Genomic DNA, 23,132 nt, shown 5'->3' on the forward strand with positions numbered 1-23,132 from the left:
AGAACGAGGGGTAATGGCTTTAAACTGAAAGAGGAGAGATTTAGCTTAGATAGAAGAAACAAATTCTTCACTATCAGGGTTTTCAGGCACTTGAACAGGTTGCCCAGAGAAGCTGGGTTTGCCCTGTCCCTGGAAGTGTTCAAGGCCAGGTTGGATGGGGCTTTGAGCAACCTGGTCTAGTGGAAGGGGTCCCTGCCTGTGGTAGGGGTGTTGGAACAAGATGATATTTAAGGTCCCTTCCAACCTGAACCTTTCTGTGGTTCTGTGATACCCAGGCCTGTGCCCTCTCTGTACACATAGCTGGGGTCTGCTTAGCTGGGATCCACTTCCCATCACGCTTTACCAGCCCAGCCCATGGGCATGAGTAGGAAGTCAAGCCTGAAATGCCAACATGTGCTGACTCTGTGGAGCACTAAGGAAACTCTCGAGCATTTTCTGTGGATGGTGGGGGAGCCTTAACTTCGAAAAGGGCTCCTATGGTGTAGATGTGCAGGGAACTTGCTTTGAGCCCTTACATGGTCTCCAGTCTTGTGCTTCCTCTTCACTTGGATTCCCTCTCTCTGGCTCCATTAGGCCACAGGAAGTAGCAATCACAGCCTGGACCATTTTTATTTCTTTATTTTTTTTAATAAACTTTATTCTATATTACAAATAGTTTTTTCTTTTTTGTTCTGGACTGCAAAATAGGAATGCCTTATATTTACATACACAGGTATACAATTAATTATAACAAAGGTACAGAAGCTTTGCCTTTACCAAGTAACAACGGGATTCCAATTTAAATAGTACAGATTTTCTTTATTTTTTAACTAGGATCAATTCAAAAGAAAATCAAACCAACAACAACAACAACCTAAGAAAAAGGATCCCAACCTCCTTTCTAATGCTGTCTTGACATCTCTTTGAGGCTGTTAGTAACACTGTAGTGAAAGGATATGTCTTTACATTGATTTCGTATTTAAGGTGGAAGCTTTATTAAAACAGAGAATGAGACTTCTGGGCTCATGTGTATGCCCAACACACAGGGTCAGACACTAGGAAGGGCCTGTCTTGTGATGTTAAATAATCCAGTTGCCTCTCATATCTTGATTCTTTGGGGAAAACACTGGGAGCATTTAGCTAGCACCTAATCTCTCCGCTTCCTTAGCCCACTCTGGCCTGGACAGTGGGTTTCCTTCAGTGACTGGAGGAAGAGCAGCATAGAAATTTTAAATAACACCTAATTTCTCTTAAGATACTTCAAAAATGACTGCAAGCTGGGACATGTGCCTTGATTTCTCCAGCTGCCTCTGTTGGAAAGTCAACAGCAACCTCTCTTACCAAGAAATACTGTTGTCATAGCCACGCCAGACCACACTGACAAGAGAAGGGAATGCTGAAAGAACCTAAATGTCCTGGTTTCCCCCATGTTTTCTACACCCAGGTTCACTTTACTGAGCTTCCCTGCACACTACTCTCTGCTGCGAGTGTCTTTGAGGTGATCTGTTCCCAAGCAGAAAGAATTTCTTGAGGTAAACTCTCCATTTTTAGAACAGAAGATTAACACAAGAAAAACCCAATGAACAAACAACAACAGCGACAACAACAGAAATCACACACGCGACAGGTTGATTAGACTAAGCAGCTTTATATCCTTGCTGGGGTCTTTCTGGTGGTTTTATTTTTTCCAAGTGTAAATCTTTTTTCTTTAATTTTTTTTTTTTATTTTGACATCCTTCTACAAATTAATTTGTTGCTGTAAGTTTGTGTCCCCTTAGGTGCTTCTCTAATAGTGTGGTGAACTGACTCATCCCATATAAAACATGATTGACAAGCTCTGTTTCCAAAGCACTCCCTGCAAAATAATTATCTCCTGTAAGACAACATGATTTTCTTGGGCAAAGGGACATTGCACAGTGGCACAAGTGAGGGAAAACTGCAGGACTCCATGGACTCAACCATACTCTGAAACAGGAACAGCACTGGGTGCAAAACAGGAAAACTCCGAGTGTGAATGGCCAGGACGCCGAAGTTCACACCATGAGTTTGAGGTTCACTTGCTTCATCAGTTGTCTGCTCCACAGCGTACTAAGTTTGGATGGCAAGAGTCCATCCCAAGACCTCCATCTGCCCTGGAGGACAACTCTTTTACTACTTGTGCGATGCACAGAGCAAATTGTCCTGGCAGCACTGAGGCTATGCCAATACTTCTCTACCTTGCAGCTGTCATGGTGAGGCATCTGCCAGTGCAGAAACACAATCTACTATGATCGTGTAAATGATCAGAGTTCCCTAGTTTGGAAGAAGACATCCATTCCTGGTATCCCTTGCTCATCACAGGAGAAGAGGTTGTCAGAGGCTCAGGGGAGTTTAAACAACCCTACTGATTCAAGAGGTGGATTTTTATACTGATTTCCTCATTCTAGGGTGGGGGATATGCAAACTGGGTTTCTGGATGCAAATTTTGGTGCACTACCCCAAATCAGCACAAACCTGGTGGGACCACAATGTGCACTTCCATACAGTCCCCTCTGCCTGGCTTCTGCAGCTAAATGCTGAACCAAGAGGAAAAGGACTAAAATCGCCTTGTTGGGACTGATGGGGTTCTGTCAAAGTGCTTATCCGGTCATAGAACCTTCCCACATAAGCAATGGCCACCCCAGAAAGCAACAGATTTCTATGGAGGAACAAACCTCGGACACTCTATAGCCTGCCTCATGAGTTCTGGAAGCAGGACCAATTCTCTTCCTCTCTCTCATTCCTTTGACAGTGCCAGGCAGTATCTCCACACTATCAGATAAATCTATTTCATGAGTAATTCTTCTAGAGGCTGCTGGGAAGGGTGAAGCCTGACTTCTTTGGCTGATGCCTTGGTGATGTAAGAGAGTAGTCCTGGTCATCTCCAATAGTCCAGAATTTTCGGTGTGACATGGTCCTTGGACTTCGAGGGTCCTTTGTGGAGATAAATGTATGCCCCACTAAGAAGACCCCAGAACTCAGTCCTTTCAGGTTTCTACCCTTCTTTTGGAAAAGTATTTCACATTTCAGTCTTTCTTTCCAAAGCATTTCACTTAAACCTTGGGGAAGGACAGATCTATGTTTTGTGTTTTGGCTTACTTTTCCTCTTGATATTAGCTATTTTGTGCTTGGGCTGTTAGATCATAGGAATCCGGGACTTTAGGAAGTGTGGAAGGGATGTGTAGTCTTTGTGTTGGCTGACTCAACAGTGAGACTGGCCACTGGATTCTTAAAACTTTATGTATCAGTTTTCACTAGCATTATTCAAAATGATGACGACAATTGCGTGATTTACTTGGTCTCTTTCCCTTCATGGTAAACACCTTCTTGTGGGTTAATGCACAAGATCTGGAAATTTGGGGAATTGCTTTTAAATTAAAGCAAATACTAACCAGAATTCTTCTGGTAAATCTTCTTAATGTCATAACAATTTTTTATGGTATCCAATGTCAAAGACGTACGATAACACAACTGTAGTAAAACTACAAATGAGAAAATTGGCATAGCTTTCTTATCTAACAGAGTAAGGCTAGTGTATGCTGGAATGGACCAAACCTTCAGGTATTTTCAGGGTAGAATGAAGAGTGGGAAAAGGAGGACTGGGGCATGTTAGGACAGGAGGGTGTCCATGGGTGGCTGCATTTCTCCTTTTCAGTAGTTGTCCTGCGCTGTCTGTTCAACTGCTAATGATCTCTAACACCTTCTTCCAGATAATACGCATCTTTTCCCACAACAGTCTTCACTGGAAGGCTCAGTCTCAAAAGCACATGACACGCTGGATCTATGTCTCAGATCACTGTGTCATTGATAGGTGAGTATACTCACGGGGAGGCACGATGTGTTTGCAGATGGACTGTTCATCTTTTCTTCCTCTAACCCAGGTGCTAAGTCCCAGAGCAAACCCTTCAGTGAAGAAATAATCTTAGCTTTCAGTAGGACCACAGAGAGTCTTCATGAGTTTGCTTTCCCCATTTCTGATGGTGCTGCAAGTGTCAGCATTCATTGTCTTGATTGCAGTGTTTGAGAAATACTCGTAAACATCATCTTATGATCTGACATATTCTGGATATTAGGAGCCCCTCCCTTGACTTCTAGGGACTTTGGCTCCTGTTGTCTCCATGTGGCTTGAAAAACAGCATGGAATACCACCTATTGGGCATTTTTGGTCAAGTGTGGAAAGGGAGGCAGGGGAAACAAATCAAAGGAAGAGGAAAAGAAGGCATCCATGTTGTAGTAGGGCTCATCCTTCTGTTTGTGTCTTTGTTTTTAGTTGTATTTTACATGCACTTAAAAAATAGTTAGCTCAACAGGTGAGGCTGGGAAGAAAGATGCCAAGACCTCTCATAGACTGGGGGATGCTGGGACAGTGGTTGGAAATGGGGAGGGCACTGAAGAGGATGGGGGAGGAAGCCCACGCATTTACATCACAATTCCGGCACATTTTTCAAGCGAAAACCAAAACCAGTTCAAGCACCAAATACAGAGAAATAAAAAGTAAAAGAAAAAGAAAAATAAGGAAGAGATGAAATAGAAGAAAAATACAGATTTTGTTTGAAACCCTGGGAATGGGGGAATAAGAAGATGGAGAGAAAATGGAAATGTCTAAATGGGAACTTGGGAAGGGCTAAGACACCAATCTCATGGCATTTCCCATTTCCCTTAAGTGTTTCATTCTCAGTGTCTCTGAGGTGTTCAAGTTTTTCTTGAAAAATATATATATATTACAGATGAAAGACTCCGTACCAGCAAGAAGAAATAAAATAATAACAATGGAAAACAACCATAGTAAAACAAAAACACAGCCCTGAAAACATCAAAAAGAAACAGGGTGAGTCTCTAGTTCCCCCTGTGGTGTTTCTCTGACTTCAGTAATAGTGCAGGATTACATCAGTTCACTTTGATACTTCATTATTTTCTTTTAAACAGCTTCTTCTTCCTTTCATGTGCGCATGTCCAGGCAGTATAGCCCATCACTCATAACCACTTCCCTCCAAGCCAGCTACTTGTCCTTAGACTCCTACCATCCAGCTGTGAGTACAAGGCATGACAATAGGGTCCATATTTATCTTTTGTGGCACTTTGTTTGTCAAAACCTTTGGTTTCTTCCTTTTTTTTTTTAATTTTCCTTTTTATGTACTTATAAAAAATATTGTGTTTGTGTTGTTGTTGCAATTTTCTTACCGCTGGCTCTGGTGGGACTTCCACCCCACTTTCACAGCCATAATTAATGGATCTGGAACATGCGCCAGCATTACTAAATGGATCAACAAAACCATGGCAGAACCAACCAAACCCAAAACATGTCCAATGCGTAGGCCTCTTAAAAATGCTGAGATGTCCATAAGGTGCATGATGAGTCCATCAGCTCAGCAATCAAACAGAAAGCAAGCAAAATTGAAAAGGAACTAATGCACACGCACACACAGATACACACACACTCACACGCACAAAATAATAATCATTATAATTAAGAGAGAAATGTTTGGGGTTTTAAAACCAAGACGTGTCCCTAAGTTTGCTGTTTCAATATGAATCTTGTGATATTGTCCCCACAGACACATCCAGTTTTGAACTGCTGTTCTTTAAATGATTTTAGAAAGACTTGTCTATATGTGTATCTGCTTGGCTGAATGAAACCCGCTTGCTGACTGACTCCTGCTTGCACCACTTCCCCCATTAGACATGCTCATGATCCATCACTGTGAAGAGGTTCTGATTTGCTATCAAGAGGCATGAATAAAACCAAATGCATTCATTCTGTAATCACTTTACACACCCTGTCTTTACCCCTTCTTCCCTCCAGGTGCAAAGTAGATCCAGGCTGTAGCTCTGAGGATGCTGTGAGATGGATGTGGGCTGATACTCCGTGGCATCAAGCTACTCCTCCATCTGCTAGTGAGCATTGTTCTTTTCTGGTGAGATGAATACAGATGCAGCTCTTGCCTGCATGGTGTACAAGATGGAAGGTTCTCCACACCCTGAGGGTCTCCCATTATGCTGCCCCATGCTATTATTCAGGCTGGTGGCTCTGAGCAAAACAGCCAAACACAGCAGAGACGCAGGAGCTCACTTCTTTTTCGTTGGCCGTGAAACAGGTTGAGACGTTGTTCTGGAGGAGCTGAGCAGAGCATAGGACAGAGTAATCACCCACAGTTCTCCTGTGGTGATGCTGACCTCTGAAGGTATGGGAAGTGCAAAGAGAGAGCAAATCCATCCCAGGCAGCAATTGTGCCTTCAGCAAGGTCTGTTTCAGAAATGGAGAAGAAAGGCCAGGAGTTGGCACCAAAAGGCAGATGAGCATACAGCGGTTCAGAGACCTTCAGAAGACATGCAGCTTGGCTGGGGGTATCCAGGTAGAATATTTGCAGTGTTTCATTTGGATTTCCTCCATGATTTCCTTCCAAAATGTGTGGTGACATTTCCTCTTAAGAGTGGCTTTGAAGGAAGGTTTTACCATCAGTCCTATGCACCACCTTGTTTCATGGCAAGCCTTCAGTATCCTTCTGGTACTCCACCAGGAGAAAACAATATCTTTGTTCCCGCTGAGGAAACACAATGGAAGGAACAAACAGCTTTAAAAAAAAAATCTCTGGTTGGATTTTGAGGCCAAGCTCCTTGCCTGGAACAAAATGAGACTTCTTGCTCCTGCTTTCCAAGCTGAGGTGGGAACTAGGGAGATACTGTGCTGTCCATTGCCAGAAGGAATAGAACCACCACTGACTGGATGCCACTGAGCAGAGACAGCATTTTTACTGCAGTGCTAGAACCAACAGGACACAATAGGAAAGACGGAGGGGGACACAGGTCTCTGAAAAATAAGAATAACCATATGAAACACACGGGCAGGGGAGCGTCGGTCTCCTCCTTCTGCTGCCCCAAGAGAGCAGCTACACCGCTGTTTGCCCAGGCAGAAAAGATCCACAATGGTCCCACTCTGGATGGAGCTGTGGCATTTTTTGGGGAGCCTTGGGGTTCCTCTCCCAGTGGGTCACTATCAAGAGATAGAGTTGCAATGGCTCTGCAGGAGAGGACCTCACTTTGCTCCTGCCCTCCAGCATTCAGGGATCCAGGCAGGCTGCCTTCCCTTTGGGGAGACTTTTAGTAATACTGAGTTCATTTCCATGTCCGCTCCAGAGGCTACAGCCCTTGGAGGGCTTAAAGCAGCATGACAGAAGTTGCCTCCCAATTTCCCATCTGCAGAGTGATGATGTGATGTTGAGGGAGGGTTTGTGGTTTGTTGTTTTTTTTTGTTTAATAGTTTTTCTCTAGGGCAAAGGCAGAGGGGAAGCTGTGAAAAGGAAAGCTCCACCCAGATGTCTTGATGTCCCCCAGAGCCAATATTCCTCTGCAGTTTTTTCTTTTAACCCCTGGGGCTTTGTCGCTTTGTCCATGGATTTTGAAAGAGAAAGAAATGAAAGAGAGAGAGGAGCGCTGATCAGGTGACTCTGCTTACAGCCGATCAAAACTTGCACTTGGTAAAGATGATGATCTTGAGTGAGGCACGACTTGGTTTATCCCTCCCAGGGTGTCCCTGGCAGGACAGTTCTCAGCTATCTATGCTCATGAGGGTTATGACTTGTTCAAGTTTGTAGGCAAGTTTCTGTTTCCCAGCCTGGTCGTCTTGGTCAAGGGCTCCGAGAATCTGGAAAAAAAGAGAGAAAGAAGTGATAAGAATTTTATTTTTTTTCCCAAAAGGACTGAATCCATCATCTTACAGCAGCAGATGAAGGTTAGCTTTCTCTAAGATAGGTTCCATGCTTAGCTTAGATCATGCAAAGCAGGTCAGTCAGACAGTAGGGAACTAGGCAGGCAGTTTGGGGTTGATCTGACTAAATGCCGATGTCTAGATTGTAACCAAACAATGGATTCTTATCTTGGAGGTCAGATATTTCGTAGCTTCATTTTTGACCTTGCTATGACACTTAAGATGCTGTAAGGTATCTCACCCAGTCTTCAACACATGAAACCTTTAAGTCTAGTGTCCTACTTACTGGACCATTCTTGGGGGTTTAAGGGTATCTGAAATGGCACTGGGCACATATGCTTAAAAAGCTTTTAGCTACATGTGGTGCAGAGCTCATGTAGGGCTCCTCTGTAGCCAGCTAACATCTGGCCATCGACTACTGCAAGCCAGCTAAATCTGACTGACTAATAACAGGAGACAAAAATAACAGGGATCCAGATGGAAGAGTACTGTGGATACCAATAATCCCAGATCCTCCCTTTCCAGACCCCAGGCTTTGCTTTTCATTCCTTAAATCTGTCATCCCCCTAGCAAGGATGAAGATAGGTATCTGTGACATGTGCTGGGACTTGGGAGAGAGTGGGCTGTCTCATGGTCCTGCAGAACTGCTCTTCCCCCTCCAGGGCTCTTACCTCCTCACTGTATTTTCCAACGTAGGAGTATATCTCTGAGAGTGCACTCATAGTGTTGAACTCGTTCATATGCATGCGAGACTGCTCAGCCAAGTATGCATTCATGTCCTGGTCACTGATTGCTGGCATTTTGGCAATGTCTGAATAGTACCTGAGAGAGAGAAACACAGACTTTTCTTGAGGGGAGAAGTAGGGAGTCAAGAGTTGAAAGCCATCAACAATAAGGAGAGAGGACACACTTAGCACTCTTGGGCTTTTCTGGTCATTAGTGATATACCTGGTCGTGCTCTTTTACAGCAAGGGAGATGGCTTAGGCAAAGTGGAAGTTACTGAATCACTATTCCTGGATACCAGATGTGTGCTGTATTCACTCAACCCTGTTCTGAGACTAAAACCCCAAAAAGCATCCTGTAAAATTTCTCCATGCCATCAAAGAAGTAGGCAGCACCTATTGATGCTGGATTCCTTTGCCAGGCCTTCAAGGGCTTTGAGCATAACCTCTGGTCCCACAGAGAAGTCCCACTGATCTCACTGCCCACTGAGAACTCAGGATTTCACTTCTGTAGACAAAAAAACTTCGCATGCTTTCATGCACCATTCACACTATCTCACCTGAATCCATTGCTAACATCATTCACCTCCCACACTGAATCCAGTTTATCCCAGCAACTCCTCTGATGCTCAACATTTCCCTTTTGCCCCAAATTTTAAGCGGGCCTGATGTCACAGTTTGTGGCAACAGGCTTTGAAACACCTGCATTCCCACTCTGTCGGGGGAATATCTGCTTCCCTTAGGAGTCAACAACATTCCCCTTGAGCTCAAGAGGACTGAGGCTTTATCTGTAGGATATGGTTTCCGCAGAACCACTGCCCATCAGGCTTCATCAGCAGAGCAATGTCTCTTTAAGCAGGTTGCTATTTTCGATGTCCTTCGTCCCCTGGGTAAGGCAGGTCTTGGAGGACAAGGTTTGTGGAAGGTAATCCGTCACTGTCACTCGCAGCTGTGCTCTGCTGTCAATTGGTTAATTAGACGCCATCATTTACATTTTTAATTTCTGCAATTTGACATTTTGTGCACAAGGAAAAAAAAATAAAAAAAAGCCCAGAGCTGCAGCAATCCACAATTTTATAATTAGGAGGCAGAGGGGATGGGGAGCCAAAAGAGCTGACAGGTGTCCTGTAAACAGCGTTGAGACACCTGCTGAGATGGAGGCTGTTTTCCACTGCAGAGAAATTGGACACTGAAGTGCTGTATGATAAGGATCCTTCAGACAGAGAAGTGGGAAAATACTCTCTATGACAGAGTGGGACAGGCAGCTGCCGAAGTCTCCGATGAAAGACAGCACAGTGAAAGAGCACTGGGAAGAAATCCCTCCACACCAGAAAGCTCCAGTTTTTCCTCAGTCTGATTTCGTGCCCTGCATTCCCATCCTGATTTATTGCAATGGGTTGGTCTGAGTTGCTATCTTGGCTTTGCAGAAAGAGGTTGATAGAACCCTTGGGAAAGAAAGGCACAGGAGGCAGAGTTCCTTCTCCCAGCAATTTGCATAGTCTTCCAGCCTGAGTCAGAGCTGGACTGTGGCTCGTCATAAAAACTCATGTTAACCTCCTTAACTTCACTACAACTTCTAATAAGAACAACATTTATGTCCCTGGGGTCCTAGCATCTTATCTTCTGGGCTCAGGACCAGCCAAAAATCCTGGTCTAACTCAATCCCATGGTCTAAATACTGCCCACTCCAAGCACTCCAGTGATGAGTGGCAGGGCTTCATCTTACTGTACACTTTGCCTAACCCTCAATCCCCAAGTGGACCTGAACAGTTGTCTATGGGTAAAACAGGCATCTGGAAGCATCATGAGGACCTGTCCTGAAGAACTACCTCCAGGGGAAGATGGTAAGCAGCATGAATAAATATTTCTAGATCTTTGTCACTCCCAGGAAAAATTCAAGAAGTCTCAGCATCAGCAGCTGGACAAAATCAGACCCGTTCTACACGGACTTCTGACAACAGAAAGCATCAGGAGCTTGTGGCATCCATGACAGTGCTACTGCTGGCTCCTCAGAGCCAAGGCACATTGCTGAGAAACAAGGAGTCTTACGAACAAAAAAAAAAAAGTTGTGCCTTAGCCCCCAGAGAAAACTACATCCATGTGCCACCATCATAGTTCATAGACTTGTGGGGAAAAACAGCCTGCAATGCAGTGAAAAGCATTGATTTATGGTACCTAAGAAGAGCCCATAGAGAATATCCCAGTTCCTCATTAATATTGCATAGGCACCCTGCTGCTGGACAAAATGAAAAGTGAAGGAGATTACGTCACAGCAAAAATAAATGAGTCTGGTGGAGGAAAGCAGAGGTACCGTGTTGTATTTGTCAACCTGGCTCTGATAAGGAGTTGAAATGCTCCTTTTCCTCCCCAGTTTGGCTAGTCATCAGATGGTGACAGGATAGCGGGTGCAGAGGTGGGGTGCTTCTAAAAAGTGAAACACAGACACACGTATCATCTGCTTCTCCAAGTTTCTACTGTTTCTCCATCACCTGGTAGGAACACTCTGCTGGGTCTGTGACTCAGAAGGGTCTGAAAGCTCGCTGGTCCCTTTCCAGCCCTGCAGAGATGTTTTCCCAGCAGCACAACACTCCCAGGACCCATCTGAACAACAAAAAGCAACACGCAATTCTCCCTGGAGAAAAGGACAGAACGCAAGAAGTTGAGTTTCAGAGCCTGGAGACCTCACCAGCCAAGACAGACTCTCAAGGTGTGATTTCAGCTTGCTGGGTTCATGGGCCATCACTCACCACTACACCAAAGTGACCTGGTGTCCCCCAGACTCAATTCCCTGGCCATCACACACCTGAGTTGCCTTTTCCCATGAAGACTACAAACCAAGATATTGTGGAAGTATATTTTGGGGGACAAATAAAAGAAAAAGAAGGAACAAAAAGCATGTGCCAATAATCAAGCCTAGCTGCTAGTACAGGGAGAAGACATACAATCTCCTTGCATCAGAACTCTGCCATGGCCAAATGACTTATTTACATAGAAGAGTTTCTAATGAAGCCATCATTCCTCTATCTAAAGAAAATATGAATGTGTATATTAAAGCATCCTAGCAGGGAGATGACAACATCCCTGCTGAGTCTTTATTTACCTTCTATTTGAGCCCAGATCCTCAAGGGTACTTAGGCCTTCTCTGCCATTTGCATACCCCTAAAGTCTTCAACACCACGGTGAAGATGTCACTGAATCCCAGAGGTCCTTACAGTTTCACTGCCGGCATTTGCAAGGCTGCCTGCATGCCGCTTCCCTTCGCCCCTGCAGCTGACAGCTCTCACACCAAAGCTGAACTGTGAGGCAACACGGGGGGATCGAGACAGTCTTTCACCACACTGCTCCTGTGAGCACACCAGAGCTGAGGGCCATCAGATCTCACCTGAGACACGGGCAGATCATTGACTCACACTTCCACAGCCCCAGAGGCTGCATTAGCCAGCAGGAGATTGGGAATGTAACTATGCCAGATTCCCTCTGAATGACACAGAAAAGTAGCAAATCTACCTAGCCTGTCTCCAAAAGTTCGAGATGAAGAGTCCAAAGTAGAAGATGGTGACTACTTGGTCAGATATGCACCCCTCGCTGGGCTTGTGCTGCAGATTTGCTCCTTCTTCTGTACTCCATTTCTGGTTATCCCCAGTGGATCATTTCCCAGCTGTTTCCTGGAGATCCTTGGAATCACATCACAAGATCCTTTGTTATGTGCTTGAGTGTCCCCTAAATCACAGGGGGATACTGAGTTCTTACCTCAAGGCTGCTTATTCTCTGATGTGGCAGAAAGATTGTTCATTAGACAGCAGATCAATAAAACCCTTGTGAAATTCGGGTAAATCCCTCACTTAGGCACATCAGCAACTCAAATGGAAGGTGTGAGGATTACTAGACCATAGGATGTGACTTCATAGGTATCATTAGCACAGCAGCTCATCCCAGCCTGGCTTGAGTAGGAGACCCCACCAGACCACCCACTGCCACCATTGTGCAGGGAGGGATTTTGGATGCATCAGTATGTAATAGTGCTCCCTCTTATTCTCAGAAAATAACTGTTCTTGTTGCTTTCACATCTGCCTCTTTCACTGGATTGTCTTTGTTTTATTTTGTTTTGTTTTGGTTTGGTTTCCTACGGAAAGCAATGCAACAGTGACCTGGGAATGTATCTTGCCCGCTGTTTAGCCAGCGCTAAATGCTGTTGCCTTTGGTACCAACCGGGCAAGGCTCCTCCTTAGTAAAGATGTTTCACGAGAACGACTGCCTGCTGCCACTCAGCAACTCATTAACTCATCAACTCATCAAAAGGGAAGAGAAAAGCCGTGTCGCCAGTGATTCCTATCCAGTCTGAAATTTTCCAGCAAGGCCGTGGTTTAGGCAGCTTAGCATGGAGCTAATTGCCTTCCAAAAGATCTTTTTGTCATGGCTGTTGTTGTGCCGTCGCTGGGTTGGGACTGCACTCATTAATAATCATTTTAGCATATGAAAAGCTTGTAACAAATCCATGTGCTGCAGACGGCAGACGCAATTACAGCAATAACATAATTAGGGTTATGCAACAGCCGGCTGTATCCAGACCACTGAAGGAGGAAGAGATGTGTGAAAGGGATATGGGGGACTGCTATAGCAGAGAAGGGCTGAATGAAAGCTTGGCAACAACCAAGCAGGCAGCTCCTTTACGAGATGAAGTGAAGCAATGCAAGGACATGCAGTCAGTTCTGCTGCTGACACGGCGTGGCAGTTGTAGTTTCCTGGGAGGCAGCTGAACTGAGAAGTCTGCATTTTTGCTGATTCAGCCACAGGCAGTCACGAGACTCCATTAGCCCAGACTGATCCTATTTTGGAGAGAGGTGTATAGCCAGTCTGTTGGACACCACTTGGACTTTTGCAGTAATTGCATGACAGCTAAGCCAAAGGTACCGGCACCGAAGTTAACTGAAGATCTGTCAGTTCTTCCAGAGATTTGCCTTGAAAAGCTTGAGGGAATGATCCTGTCTGTGTATGCATCCCCTAGCTAAGGCATTGATTTTATTTTGCACGTGTATGGCTTTTTCTGCTGGTTTTCATCTCAGAATAAATGGTAGAGAATGGGAAGGCAGCATGGAGTCAATGGCTGAAGAGTGAACGGGTGAATAAGTAGTTTCTCTAGAAAAAAATACCATCCAGTATCATGTCAGTGCAGAGCATGTGTGGGTCTGAGGTTGTACCCTCTGTGTGTAGACATTTTTTCATCTCGTCTGCCAAAAACTGCACTACGTAAGAGCAGCACGTTACTGCAATGAGAAAATATCAGAAGGTTTCAGAGACTAAAGGTGAAGACAGACAAGCAAACAGTCTTCAGATACACCAAAAGCTGCAGCAAAGAGGCAGGGAATGAGCTGTACCCCATGTCCCTGGGGGTGTGATGAGATGACATGGACTTTAATTACAGCCAAGGAGATTTCGGCTGGCCATCAGGGAAAACACTCTGATGGGAAGGACAGGGAACCACAGGAATGGATTGCCTGAGGAGAGCAGAGGCGCAGTCGTTGGAGGCCTTTAAGCAAGGGGTAGACAAGCATCTGTCAGGAAGGCTTTAGACAGAGCTGATCCTGCCCCGAGGCAGGAGTTGGTTGGGTTGACCTCCTGAGGCCCCTTCCAGCACCAATTTTTATTATCTCTACTGACAACGCCCCCCTATCCTGACCCTTGGTATGCTGTATCTTGAGCCTTCTTTCTGGCAGGGAAAGGAGACACAAAGAATTGCATCTTTTAAAGTGGAGCCAAGATTTGCACCTGTCATTTGATGCTCTCTGTTAAAGCCCTTGGAGTCACCCAGTGTTTCTGTTTAAAGCCTCAGTAATTTACAACATCAGGGTGCATGCAGCTAATAATCTTTGTTGTATTAAACTAGTTAAATTTGTCTTTCTTTCTGAAGTTAGCTGCAAAGTGGCCAACAGACATCACAATCACTGCACTGGGAGAGACCATCTACTGACTAGGGAGTCCTGGAACCACAGGCAGACAGATGATGAAGGTTAGATCCCAAACTGGGACTGACTATCCATTCTGCACATCCCAAACACACTCCCACCTCTTTTTCTCTTAAGCTTAACATCTCCACATCTAAAGGCTTACACCATGCAAATCATAGTTGCTTCATGAAAAGGAAACAGATGAGGTCACAGACCCGGGACCTGGGTACCAACAGCTAGGTCAGGTAGTGTTTGTACCCAGGCTAGTACAATAAACTACAGGTGTTGGAATTCTGCCTACCACAGATCATGTCACCTTAAACCTCTTATAGTCCTGAACTTAGCAAGCCAATTTTGAATGGTCTTCATTGGAAGATTCTCAAAGTGTTAAGAACATTTGCAATGTTTCCGTTGACTTTCAGCTTTTCTTTGAAGGGCTATTTTTAATGAACAATAAGCAGCCAAAAGGAGATGAAGTCCCTGCAGTGATGAGAAGAAAGCACCAGTTCCTCTCCTTGCATCACTGCAGGTATTTTGGGCACCAGTAAGCAATGGAAAAACTCTTTGGCTTCTGCTTTTGTGCTCTGCCCCTTTTCAGTTTCCCACATCCTTGCCTTCACGTCAGGCTTCGGTAGGGAAGCATCATATTGATTGTGATGCAGGCAATTAAATGGTGTTAATGAAGTTCAAACAAGTGTTATCATAAGCTTGGCAGCATGGAGAGAAATGAAAGGTCAGCCACAGCCCTTTGTCATCTTCTCAGTGCAGTGTTGAATGCTAATGAGGCAGTCCCAATTAGAAAAGGCTCCCCTTTGTATTGCTTGGGGATTGCATCAAATGCTCCCAAATTCTCCAGATTTCTAGGCTCAAAGGGGACATTTGAAGTAAACTTGAAAAGATGCAGATCTGAAGCTGCTCTAATGTAAATTCAGCAAAGCCGATGGAGTTCTACTAACAGAAGTCAGATGAGAATCTGGTCTACCGTTACCATTCTTTTCCTCTTTTTTCAGTAGACTCAGATAATGATAATTGAAAAGCCTCCGCCTTGTTTTAGAACTACAGTCTGACTCTTCATGGATTCAGCAAAAGCCTAGCAGTCTGTTCCCATTTCCTGCGTTAATTCTCCTGCCTCAGTCAGGCCTCATCTTCTGCTGCAGGAAACCCAAGTTGTGGCTGCACCTAGATACTTTTTAGACATGCGTTTTAACAGTGAAAGAGCCCTGGGCATGGAATTTGAATGCTGAACCAGGTTTCCCCAAGAACTGGGATTTCTAAGTCGGTTTGTTTCAGCAAGCAGTCCACCTCTGCTTCCAACAGCATTAAAAAAGGTCTGTGGAAATCAATCTCCCAGATGACTACCATGCGGAGGTAGACCATTTATCAGGCCAGACTCTGTAGCTATTCCCTTACCAATGTACATTCACACTCTAAAGAGGTAGAAAACTAATCTTTGAAGGATTGGAGGTGTGTATTTTCACCCATGCCTGCTTCTTGTGTCAAGGTCGTTCTCTGCTTGGAGTTTTGCAAGTCCTAAAGGCACACCCCACACTGAGAAACCAGGGGATGCAAAGGCAAGGCTTGGAGTAACCCAGCTCAGCTACGATTTCAACTGACCTGTTAAAAGGCAGGAGCCTGTCTTTACTCCAGAGTGCCTTCAAACAGAGTTACAATCTACCACTGTCTAATTGCCCTCTTATAGATTCTTCTTCATCAAAGAATTTCATTTGATTTCAGGTTATTCTGATTTACTCAACCACTTCTTAAACTCCCCAACTGAAGATCTTTTTATCTTATGATTTGCTCTTTGAAGAATTCTAGTGGTCTTGAAGGATGCTGTCTCCAGCTGATGCTCACTACAGCAACGGCTCCAACCAGTACTGGAAGCCATTGGGTTTGGAATAACTGGCTCAAAGTACTGTTGCAGAATGGAAAAAAAGCAATTCATTAACTCAGGGTAGAATTGAAATTATATTCTACTCATCCTTGATATGTTTTTTCTTTGATCTGCCACAGCATCCAGGTGCCACTGCCTTGAGTCAGTGGAATTGACACACAAAAATACAAACAGGGCAGAAGCTCTAACCATATTCCAAAACCCGCAGCCTCCCCTTGGGCTGCAGTTCAAGTTGTCAGACATCAGTGCAGATAACAACCCAGCACATGCTGGGCACAGAAATCCAGTGCTGTTTACTAGCAGCAGGAGGTGTTATGTACCTCGTTTGCAAACCCAGTTGTCTGGGAAAACTTCTAGGCAAACACAGCACCTATTGCTGAAGATCGCTGGGCAGCAGGATTTAGCTCCAAAAAGTTGTAAAACAAAATCAATACTCAGAAAAACCAACCAACCAAAGAAGGAAACTGCACCCTCCGGTTTATCCAGAAAAAAAAAAAAGCTGTTGCATGAAGAAATAGCCTGTTCTCTACCTACCTACCTCAGTTTGTTACTCAAATGTACCAGCTCCGACAATAAAAAATCAGCCAGGTTTATAAGTAACACAAAGTATTTGTCCACAGAAACCAACCACCCACTACACTCCAGGTTGCTAAAGTGCCACTAGAATACGACACCTTTGGGTCACTGTTGGTGCAAACCTGATTTCTAAACGAATCTCAAATACCTCTCTCCCCCTATCCAGGTCAATCCGGCAATCAACCTCAATACATACTAAGAAACTTGGACACAGTACCAGAAGTAGGTCGTAATTAAGCAAGGTAGCTCGTAAGAGCCTTACAGGTTGCCTAGAAACGACATTTGCAGAAGTGTTTAACCACATCTAAAAATAATTGTCCAGACAAAGCAGAGACCAGTGGGAGCATTATTGTAAGAAATGTCACCTCATGCCAACTAGGGAACAGAGCTGTTTGATCAGCCGTGCTCTCCTTTCACAAAGTGGTAGAAAGCCATCCCCACCAAAGGAAACACAGTGGCTTACAGCACAACGTGCTTACAGTAGCAGAGGTCTCGTATAACCTGCGCAGCGTGGTATCAGTTTCAGACAGTGCCTATGAAGTCATCCAGACAAATCATTGCTCAAAACCGGACGGCATTGTACAGGAATGATCTGTGAGATAAACCCATCCTTGTATTTACAGACTAGTAATCATTCTCCATCTGTGCACTTTCCAAATCTGTCAATAACGCCAGGCAAGCGTAGCATGTTAGAAAACAAAGCACAGACCAACTGCTGCAAGGCTTGCTCTAGCAGACAGGCTCCTGCTGAACAGAGTGCAAGGTGTGCTATTTGCTTGTCCTGCAGAACATCTCAGAGAAACTGAAGCCTTGCCACTGCAGGAATAGTTGTCTTCATTGTATTCCCTGCTGAACAGGTTTGCCAGACACCAACTTTCAGTGCAGTAGATTGAACAGTACACCTACGGGTCTTGCAGATGTGGATAAAATGCTTGGGAAGACCTCTGACCTTTCAGAAAATACCTGCAGATTTTCTGTCACCAGCCTGTCAGTCTTATGGCATCTCATTCAAAGCACAGAGGAGCCTCCAAGGAAAGCTACTGGACTCAGAATAAGGGGAGATAATTGTATGACCATTGGGATCCAGGCAGCATGGGGACTGTCACACCGATGCTGAGAACAGCAAATCACTTCTGGTGTGTGTGGAAAGACTTAGAAGCCCACATACTTCACAGGGCTCAGACACTTCACCACCCCTTCCTCCCTCCCTCTAACGCTTCTCAACAGTTTCTCCTCAAGAGAAACAATGATGGCAAACACCTTCAGTTCACACCTCTAATTAAATTTCTGTCTCTGCTGCAAGGCACATGGGAACAAAAGGCCAACATGGAACTGTCTACTTCAGCAATAACAGAAGAAAAAAACCCCAGAGACAGCTACCAAAAGCAATACTGATGATGCCTCCTACCTCCACCCATGAAGCAGGGCCTCTTTGTATCACTTGCTTATGTCATTCCTACTTCTAGATGTAAAACTCACCTTTCTACCCAGTTCTTGTAGCTGGGGATGTCCTTGGCATAGAGAAGCTTGTTGGAGGGTGAGTCTTTGCCCAGACGGTGTTCTGAGGTCGAACAGGAGTCCATGAAAGTCTGAGCCACTACAGAGAGGCAGGCATCTGTGATGCTGTTCTTGTGGATGTCAAAGACGAACTGTGGGTTCTTGATCATGTTAACCCAGAACCGTAACGGCAGGCTGCAAGAGGGGTGGGAAGAGTGGAAGCAGTTGGTCAGTGCACGGTTCACAGGCTTTGTTGTGTGAGGTTACAATGCTAAGTGGTGGATGGGAAGCAAAGATCATGGTGTGGAGATAAGGATTCTGGGATAAGCTTTGATATGCAATAAATTCCTCTCCCATAGAACTCTAGTGATAGCAGTGGAGTCACCTTGGGAGTGGCTTTTGACCCTTTATCCTTGCAAGCCAGATTTTGTCAATCTTAAAGTCAATGTCATCGTATTGAAGTTGCACATAAATTAATGAGAGTATAATTAAGGTGATGAAAATTACTCCTACCTTCTCTACATTAGGGTGCTACATAAAGTTGCACCTCTTGGCTGCTTCATCAGACAAGGATAGCCACTGCATGTGCAAAACTTCTGGTGAACATTTGTCACTGAGGGACTTGGCTTTTGGCCCTTGTAGCAATCCCATGGGAAGCCAGATGGGTAGAGCTCCCAGGCTGAAACCAGGAGTGTTAATGGCATGCATTGTGTGCTGTGGACATCATGTACTGTCACGCTCCATAGCTCAAGCCCAAGCCTGCATATGATCCCAGCACACTGGGTGTGAAGCAGTTGTTACATGTCAGGGAAAAGCCTGTTGCCTCAAATCAAAAAACGAAGCGGGGAACAAGTGTTGCAGCATTTGAAATTAAAATATATCTGCCCTAACCAAGGAAATGTTATTCCAATTGCAATCCAAAGCCCTTTCCCCCCCCACTTTTTCGCAAAACAGCAGTTCATTTGTATGAGATGCCCGGAGGTATCCACCTCCAGCCTTTGCCTCGAGTCTTTTTGTCAGGGCACGCATATGATCGTGGTCTAGAAGCTGAGATGTGTCACTGATCACAGAGTCAAACTCTTGTCCCTGTCAGGTAGACTGTTAAGCCTACCTTCAATGTCTGCACCTTCCCGAGAGGAGGTTATTCTTCAGCTTAACAAATTCACCTGATGTTCAGGCTAAACTCCCCAGTTCTTCTGTTCCTACCATTTGATCTTTAGTCCCATGTGTTCACAGCGCCATAAAAAATGTATCTCCAAGTCTGATACATGTCGGGTAACAGCAGGCAGTTTAGCATGTCCTGACAGAGGGATGACACCACGTTTGCCTAAACCACTGTGTGTTCTCCTGAGCCAGCAAAACCACAGAGCAAACGTAAGGAAAACCTCGCACAGGTAACCTTCTCAGCCAAGCAGCCTCCATAGAGGAAGAGACAGAAGTTCAGGAGAAATAGGAGATGCTGGCAATGACAGCTGATGGGAGTTGAGGGAAGGAAATATTTTGGGCTGGGAATGGAGCATTCATCTTTTGGGGGATGTGGTGGAGGAGTGAACCGTGCAGAAATTCTTCTGCAGGTGTTTGGATGGCAAACACAGCCACAGCAAGGAGGAGCAGAGAGCGAATGTACGTGTGTGTGAGTGTGCGGGCGCGGGGAGGGACTGGGGGAACAATGTCCCTAGCTGGGAATAATGAAGCCCGTGATGTGACTTTGAGTTAATTTAATCTGATTGAACAGATTTCTTCATACTGCCCCTTTTCCCACATACACGCACACTCTGCCTTCCCCCCTCCCCCCTTAAATAAACCTCCTGCTCATTTAGTCTGAGTGGCTGCAATCAGCCTTAGATTAGTGCCGCAGATAATGTTAATAATATGCTAATGTTTCATTAGTTGAAAGCCTCTTTGGTGCATGGGGTTTCTTTTTTTATGTCACTGCGCTGTGACGATCTGCCATCAGCATGGCTGGTAAAAGGAAAAAATGCATGAGCTGGGAGCCCCATGGCTCTGCTCTCCTATTCCTTTTATAGTCCCTGTATTTGCACAGGAGAAGGGGAGGGAGCGATTCCCCAGGGGACTCTTTCCAACAAGGAGACTCAGCGGAGAGGAGCCACAGAGATCTTTTCTCTCCACCCATTCTCGCTTTTCCCCGCTGTCCCATTACATGTACGAAGAGGGGCTGCTGCCTGGCAGCTAAAGCAGGGGGCTGAAGTCAGAGTTTGTCACTTGCTCCGAAAAAGACTCATGTCCAGCTCCAGACCCTGGAAGTGCTTAGTATCATTTGAGATGCTCTCCTGGTCTCTGGCTGCCAGCCCAGGAGGGAACAAGTCTCCTGTGCATGCTGCACATCCCCTGTTCATGTCTGAGGTACTTTAAAATATGTTAGACGGCACGAGAAGCCTAAGTGTGGGCAAACAAATGGAGGTCTAGCCCCACCTCTGACTATAGTGGGAATTCAAACACCCGGTCTAGATGAAGACAGTGATGCTGAATCCTCTCCCATGCCTCCCTAGACATTTCTTTGAGCCTGGGCATTACAACAGCTAAACATTTCACCATTTTTCTTCTAATATCCTCATGAGGTCCCTCAGAAATACTGCCATCACCATATAATACAGGACAAACTGGGACCTGTTTAGTCAAAGCGCTTCATCCTTGAGAGCATCCGTTAGATTCTGGGATCTTCTGACTGCCCCATCAGCTTGGGAAGACTGAGCCTGGTGCTCTGAACCCCACACCAGGCTCCTCAGCTTCCCAAGCAGCCAGGTCCCAAACCACATGTCCCTCTTCTTTCCTTCCAGTCCAGAACTTGGTGCTGGACTGTATTGGGGTGTCTCACTCACCAATTGCTCTTCCAGGTGTGCCGCACATGGGGGTCATGGATGTTGTGCTTGTCAGCCTGCTCATCCAGGAAGTCAAACATATATTTGATAGCCAGGGGAAGCGCACTGCCACGGTGAGCAGTGCTGAAGATGGTCTCAAAGAGGTCATCTACAAATTTCTGGAGGGTTCCCTGTTGGCAGAAGGAAAGAGAGAAAAATGTGAGATCCCAAGTGGGAAGATGATATTGAATTTTGCTACCCCATTGGAAACAGAGTATGTCTCTGGATCAGGCCCATAAAGTGTGATTGAAAAGTAGGAGCCATCTAATATCTGCTGGGTATGAGTTGGAAATTTCAATACAGATGTCTTTAAGCTGGCATGTGCATCTTCACAATATCTGCTATGTCTGGTTGTCAGCCAGATGCAGCAGGTCAAGCTGCTACCTGTCCTCTCTGCTACTAGCCCTCCCTGCCAGGGAGGGTGGCTGAACTGTGATGGGATAACTTGCTCCATCTCAGCTATATGGTGATGGAGAGGCCCTGATTTGTTTCCACCAAGTTTCCTCTCCTCTGCATCCTATCCTCAACTGCTTTAGTGCATGCATGAGACAATAACTAGCCATTTTCTATGCTGGCTTTCGTCCACAGCTGATTCTTAAGCGGAGAATAGAAGTCACACTACTGTAGAGCACAGTAGAAGGTGTCATTGAGACAAATGGGACAAGAGTGCCTGTAGTGAGATGGCCATTTTATATGTGTGAGTAATATAATAAATAACATAAAGTTCCTCTTCACCCCCAAGAGGCCTTCTCATTTTTTACTTCCCGTTGGCATGGGACTGAGGCAAAACCCTAGAAGTAATGCATGGATGTGTCAGATGCTTCTCTGCAGACCTCAGCAATGTCCACTGCAGAGACTGCAAAGGTCTCCTTGTGCTGCTCTGGGAAGAGAATCCCAGATCTCATGCTCGGAGAACCACCCTGGATAAGCCGGTGAGGACAGTTGACACTTAGCAAGAAGATGAAGAGCTGGAATATCAGAGGGTGACCAGGCTTGGAGAAGGGGGCAGTTGAGGAGCTGTGATAACCAGATGAGCTGCAGGCTGGGTTTGGGGGCAAAACAGGGAAGGCATGCTTTCCCTGTTGAATGGGGAGCTCCAGTCCGTGTTTGAACCTCTGCCCTGCCATCAGAGCTTCACAGGTGTTTATGTGTGAATAAAATACACGACTGCTAAAATAACCAAAAAAGCAATCAAATCTCCAGCAAGCATTTCCTAATACGCAAAATTTCCTCTTCTGTAAAACGAACCCCTCACATTTCTCTGCAGACTCAGGAGAGAAATTCTCCTTACTAGAAATGAAGCACCAGGTTCCACCAGAGTGGCTCAAGTTTACATAGCACTAACAAATACTTAATTAGAAAGCTGGTGTCTCTTGCTGATTACCCATTTGATTTATTCTTCGGGAAACAAACAGAGGTACCTTTTACTTGTGTGAACTCCTACAGGGTGAATAAAGCTCTGCAGCACATGTCTGACTCAGAGAGGGCCCCCGAGGGGAAATCTTGTTGGTCTGACACAGAAGAGCTGCCCTCAGGTTCAGTTTCTGGAGGGAATTACTTCTCTACGTGCTCACCCACACAAACATAAAGAAAACCTCTGAGGCTTTTAAACAAGAGACTCTAGGTCTCAGAGGTCAGGGATTTACCAGAACAAAAATCACTGTCAGTTTAACTAAGTATTCCCTTGGATTGTATTACCAGCAATTGCTCTCTCTCCTCTCTCTCTCCCTCAAATGGTCATGATGAGCAAAGAAAATTGCTCAGCCCAAGAGAGGAACCAATAAACCCCCTGACTTTCTACCCTGTTGCTGTGGAAGTTTTGCAGCTGCTTTTCTGCAGTCTCCACAAAAAAACCCCACAACAAAACACCAAAACCCAAGTGTTGAGTTTGTCATCTGGAACAGAAAGCAAAAGCA

At 45.2% G+C, this 23,132-nt stretch overlaps 1 protein-coding gene across 1 annotated transcript in view; it reads right to left on the reverse strand.

Moving 5' to 3' along the window:
• Nucleotides 1-610: 610 nt before the first annotated feature.
• The window catches only part of PLXNA4 (plexin A4), a 472,600-nt gene continuing 450,078 nt past the window's right edge, over nt 611-23,132 (reverse strand). The window contains exons 29-32 of the mRNA XM_075429543.1: nt 21,178-21,347; nt 18,320-18,532; nt 8,374-8,524; nt 611-7,639 (exon numbers count right to left, since the gene is read on the reverse strand). Coding sequence (XP_075285658.1) covers nt 7,544-7,639; nt 8,374-8,524; nt 18,320-18,532; nt 21,178-21,347 — 630 coding nt within the window. The 3' untranslated portion in view covers nt 611-7,543. The remainder of the gene's footprint in view (nt 7,640-8,373; nt 8,525-18,319; nt 18,533-21,177; nt 21,348-23,132) is intronic.

The sequence above is a fragment of the Opisthocomus hoazin genome, chromosome 8 (assembly GCF_030867145.1).
Source record: "Opisthocomus hoazin isolate bOpiHoa1 chromosome 8, bOpiHoa1.hap1, whole genome shotgun sequence".
Taxonomy (NCBI): Eukaryota; Metazoa; Chordata; class Aves; order Opisthocomiformes; family Opisthocomidae; genus Opisthocomus; species Opisthocomus hoazin.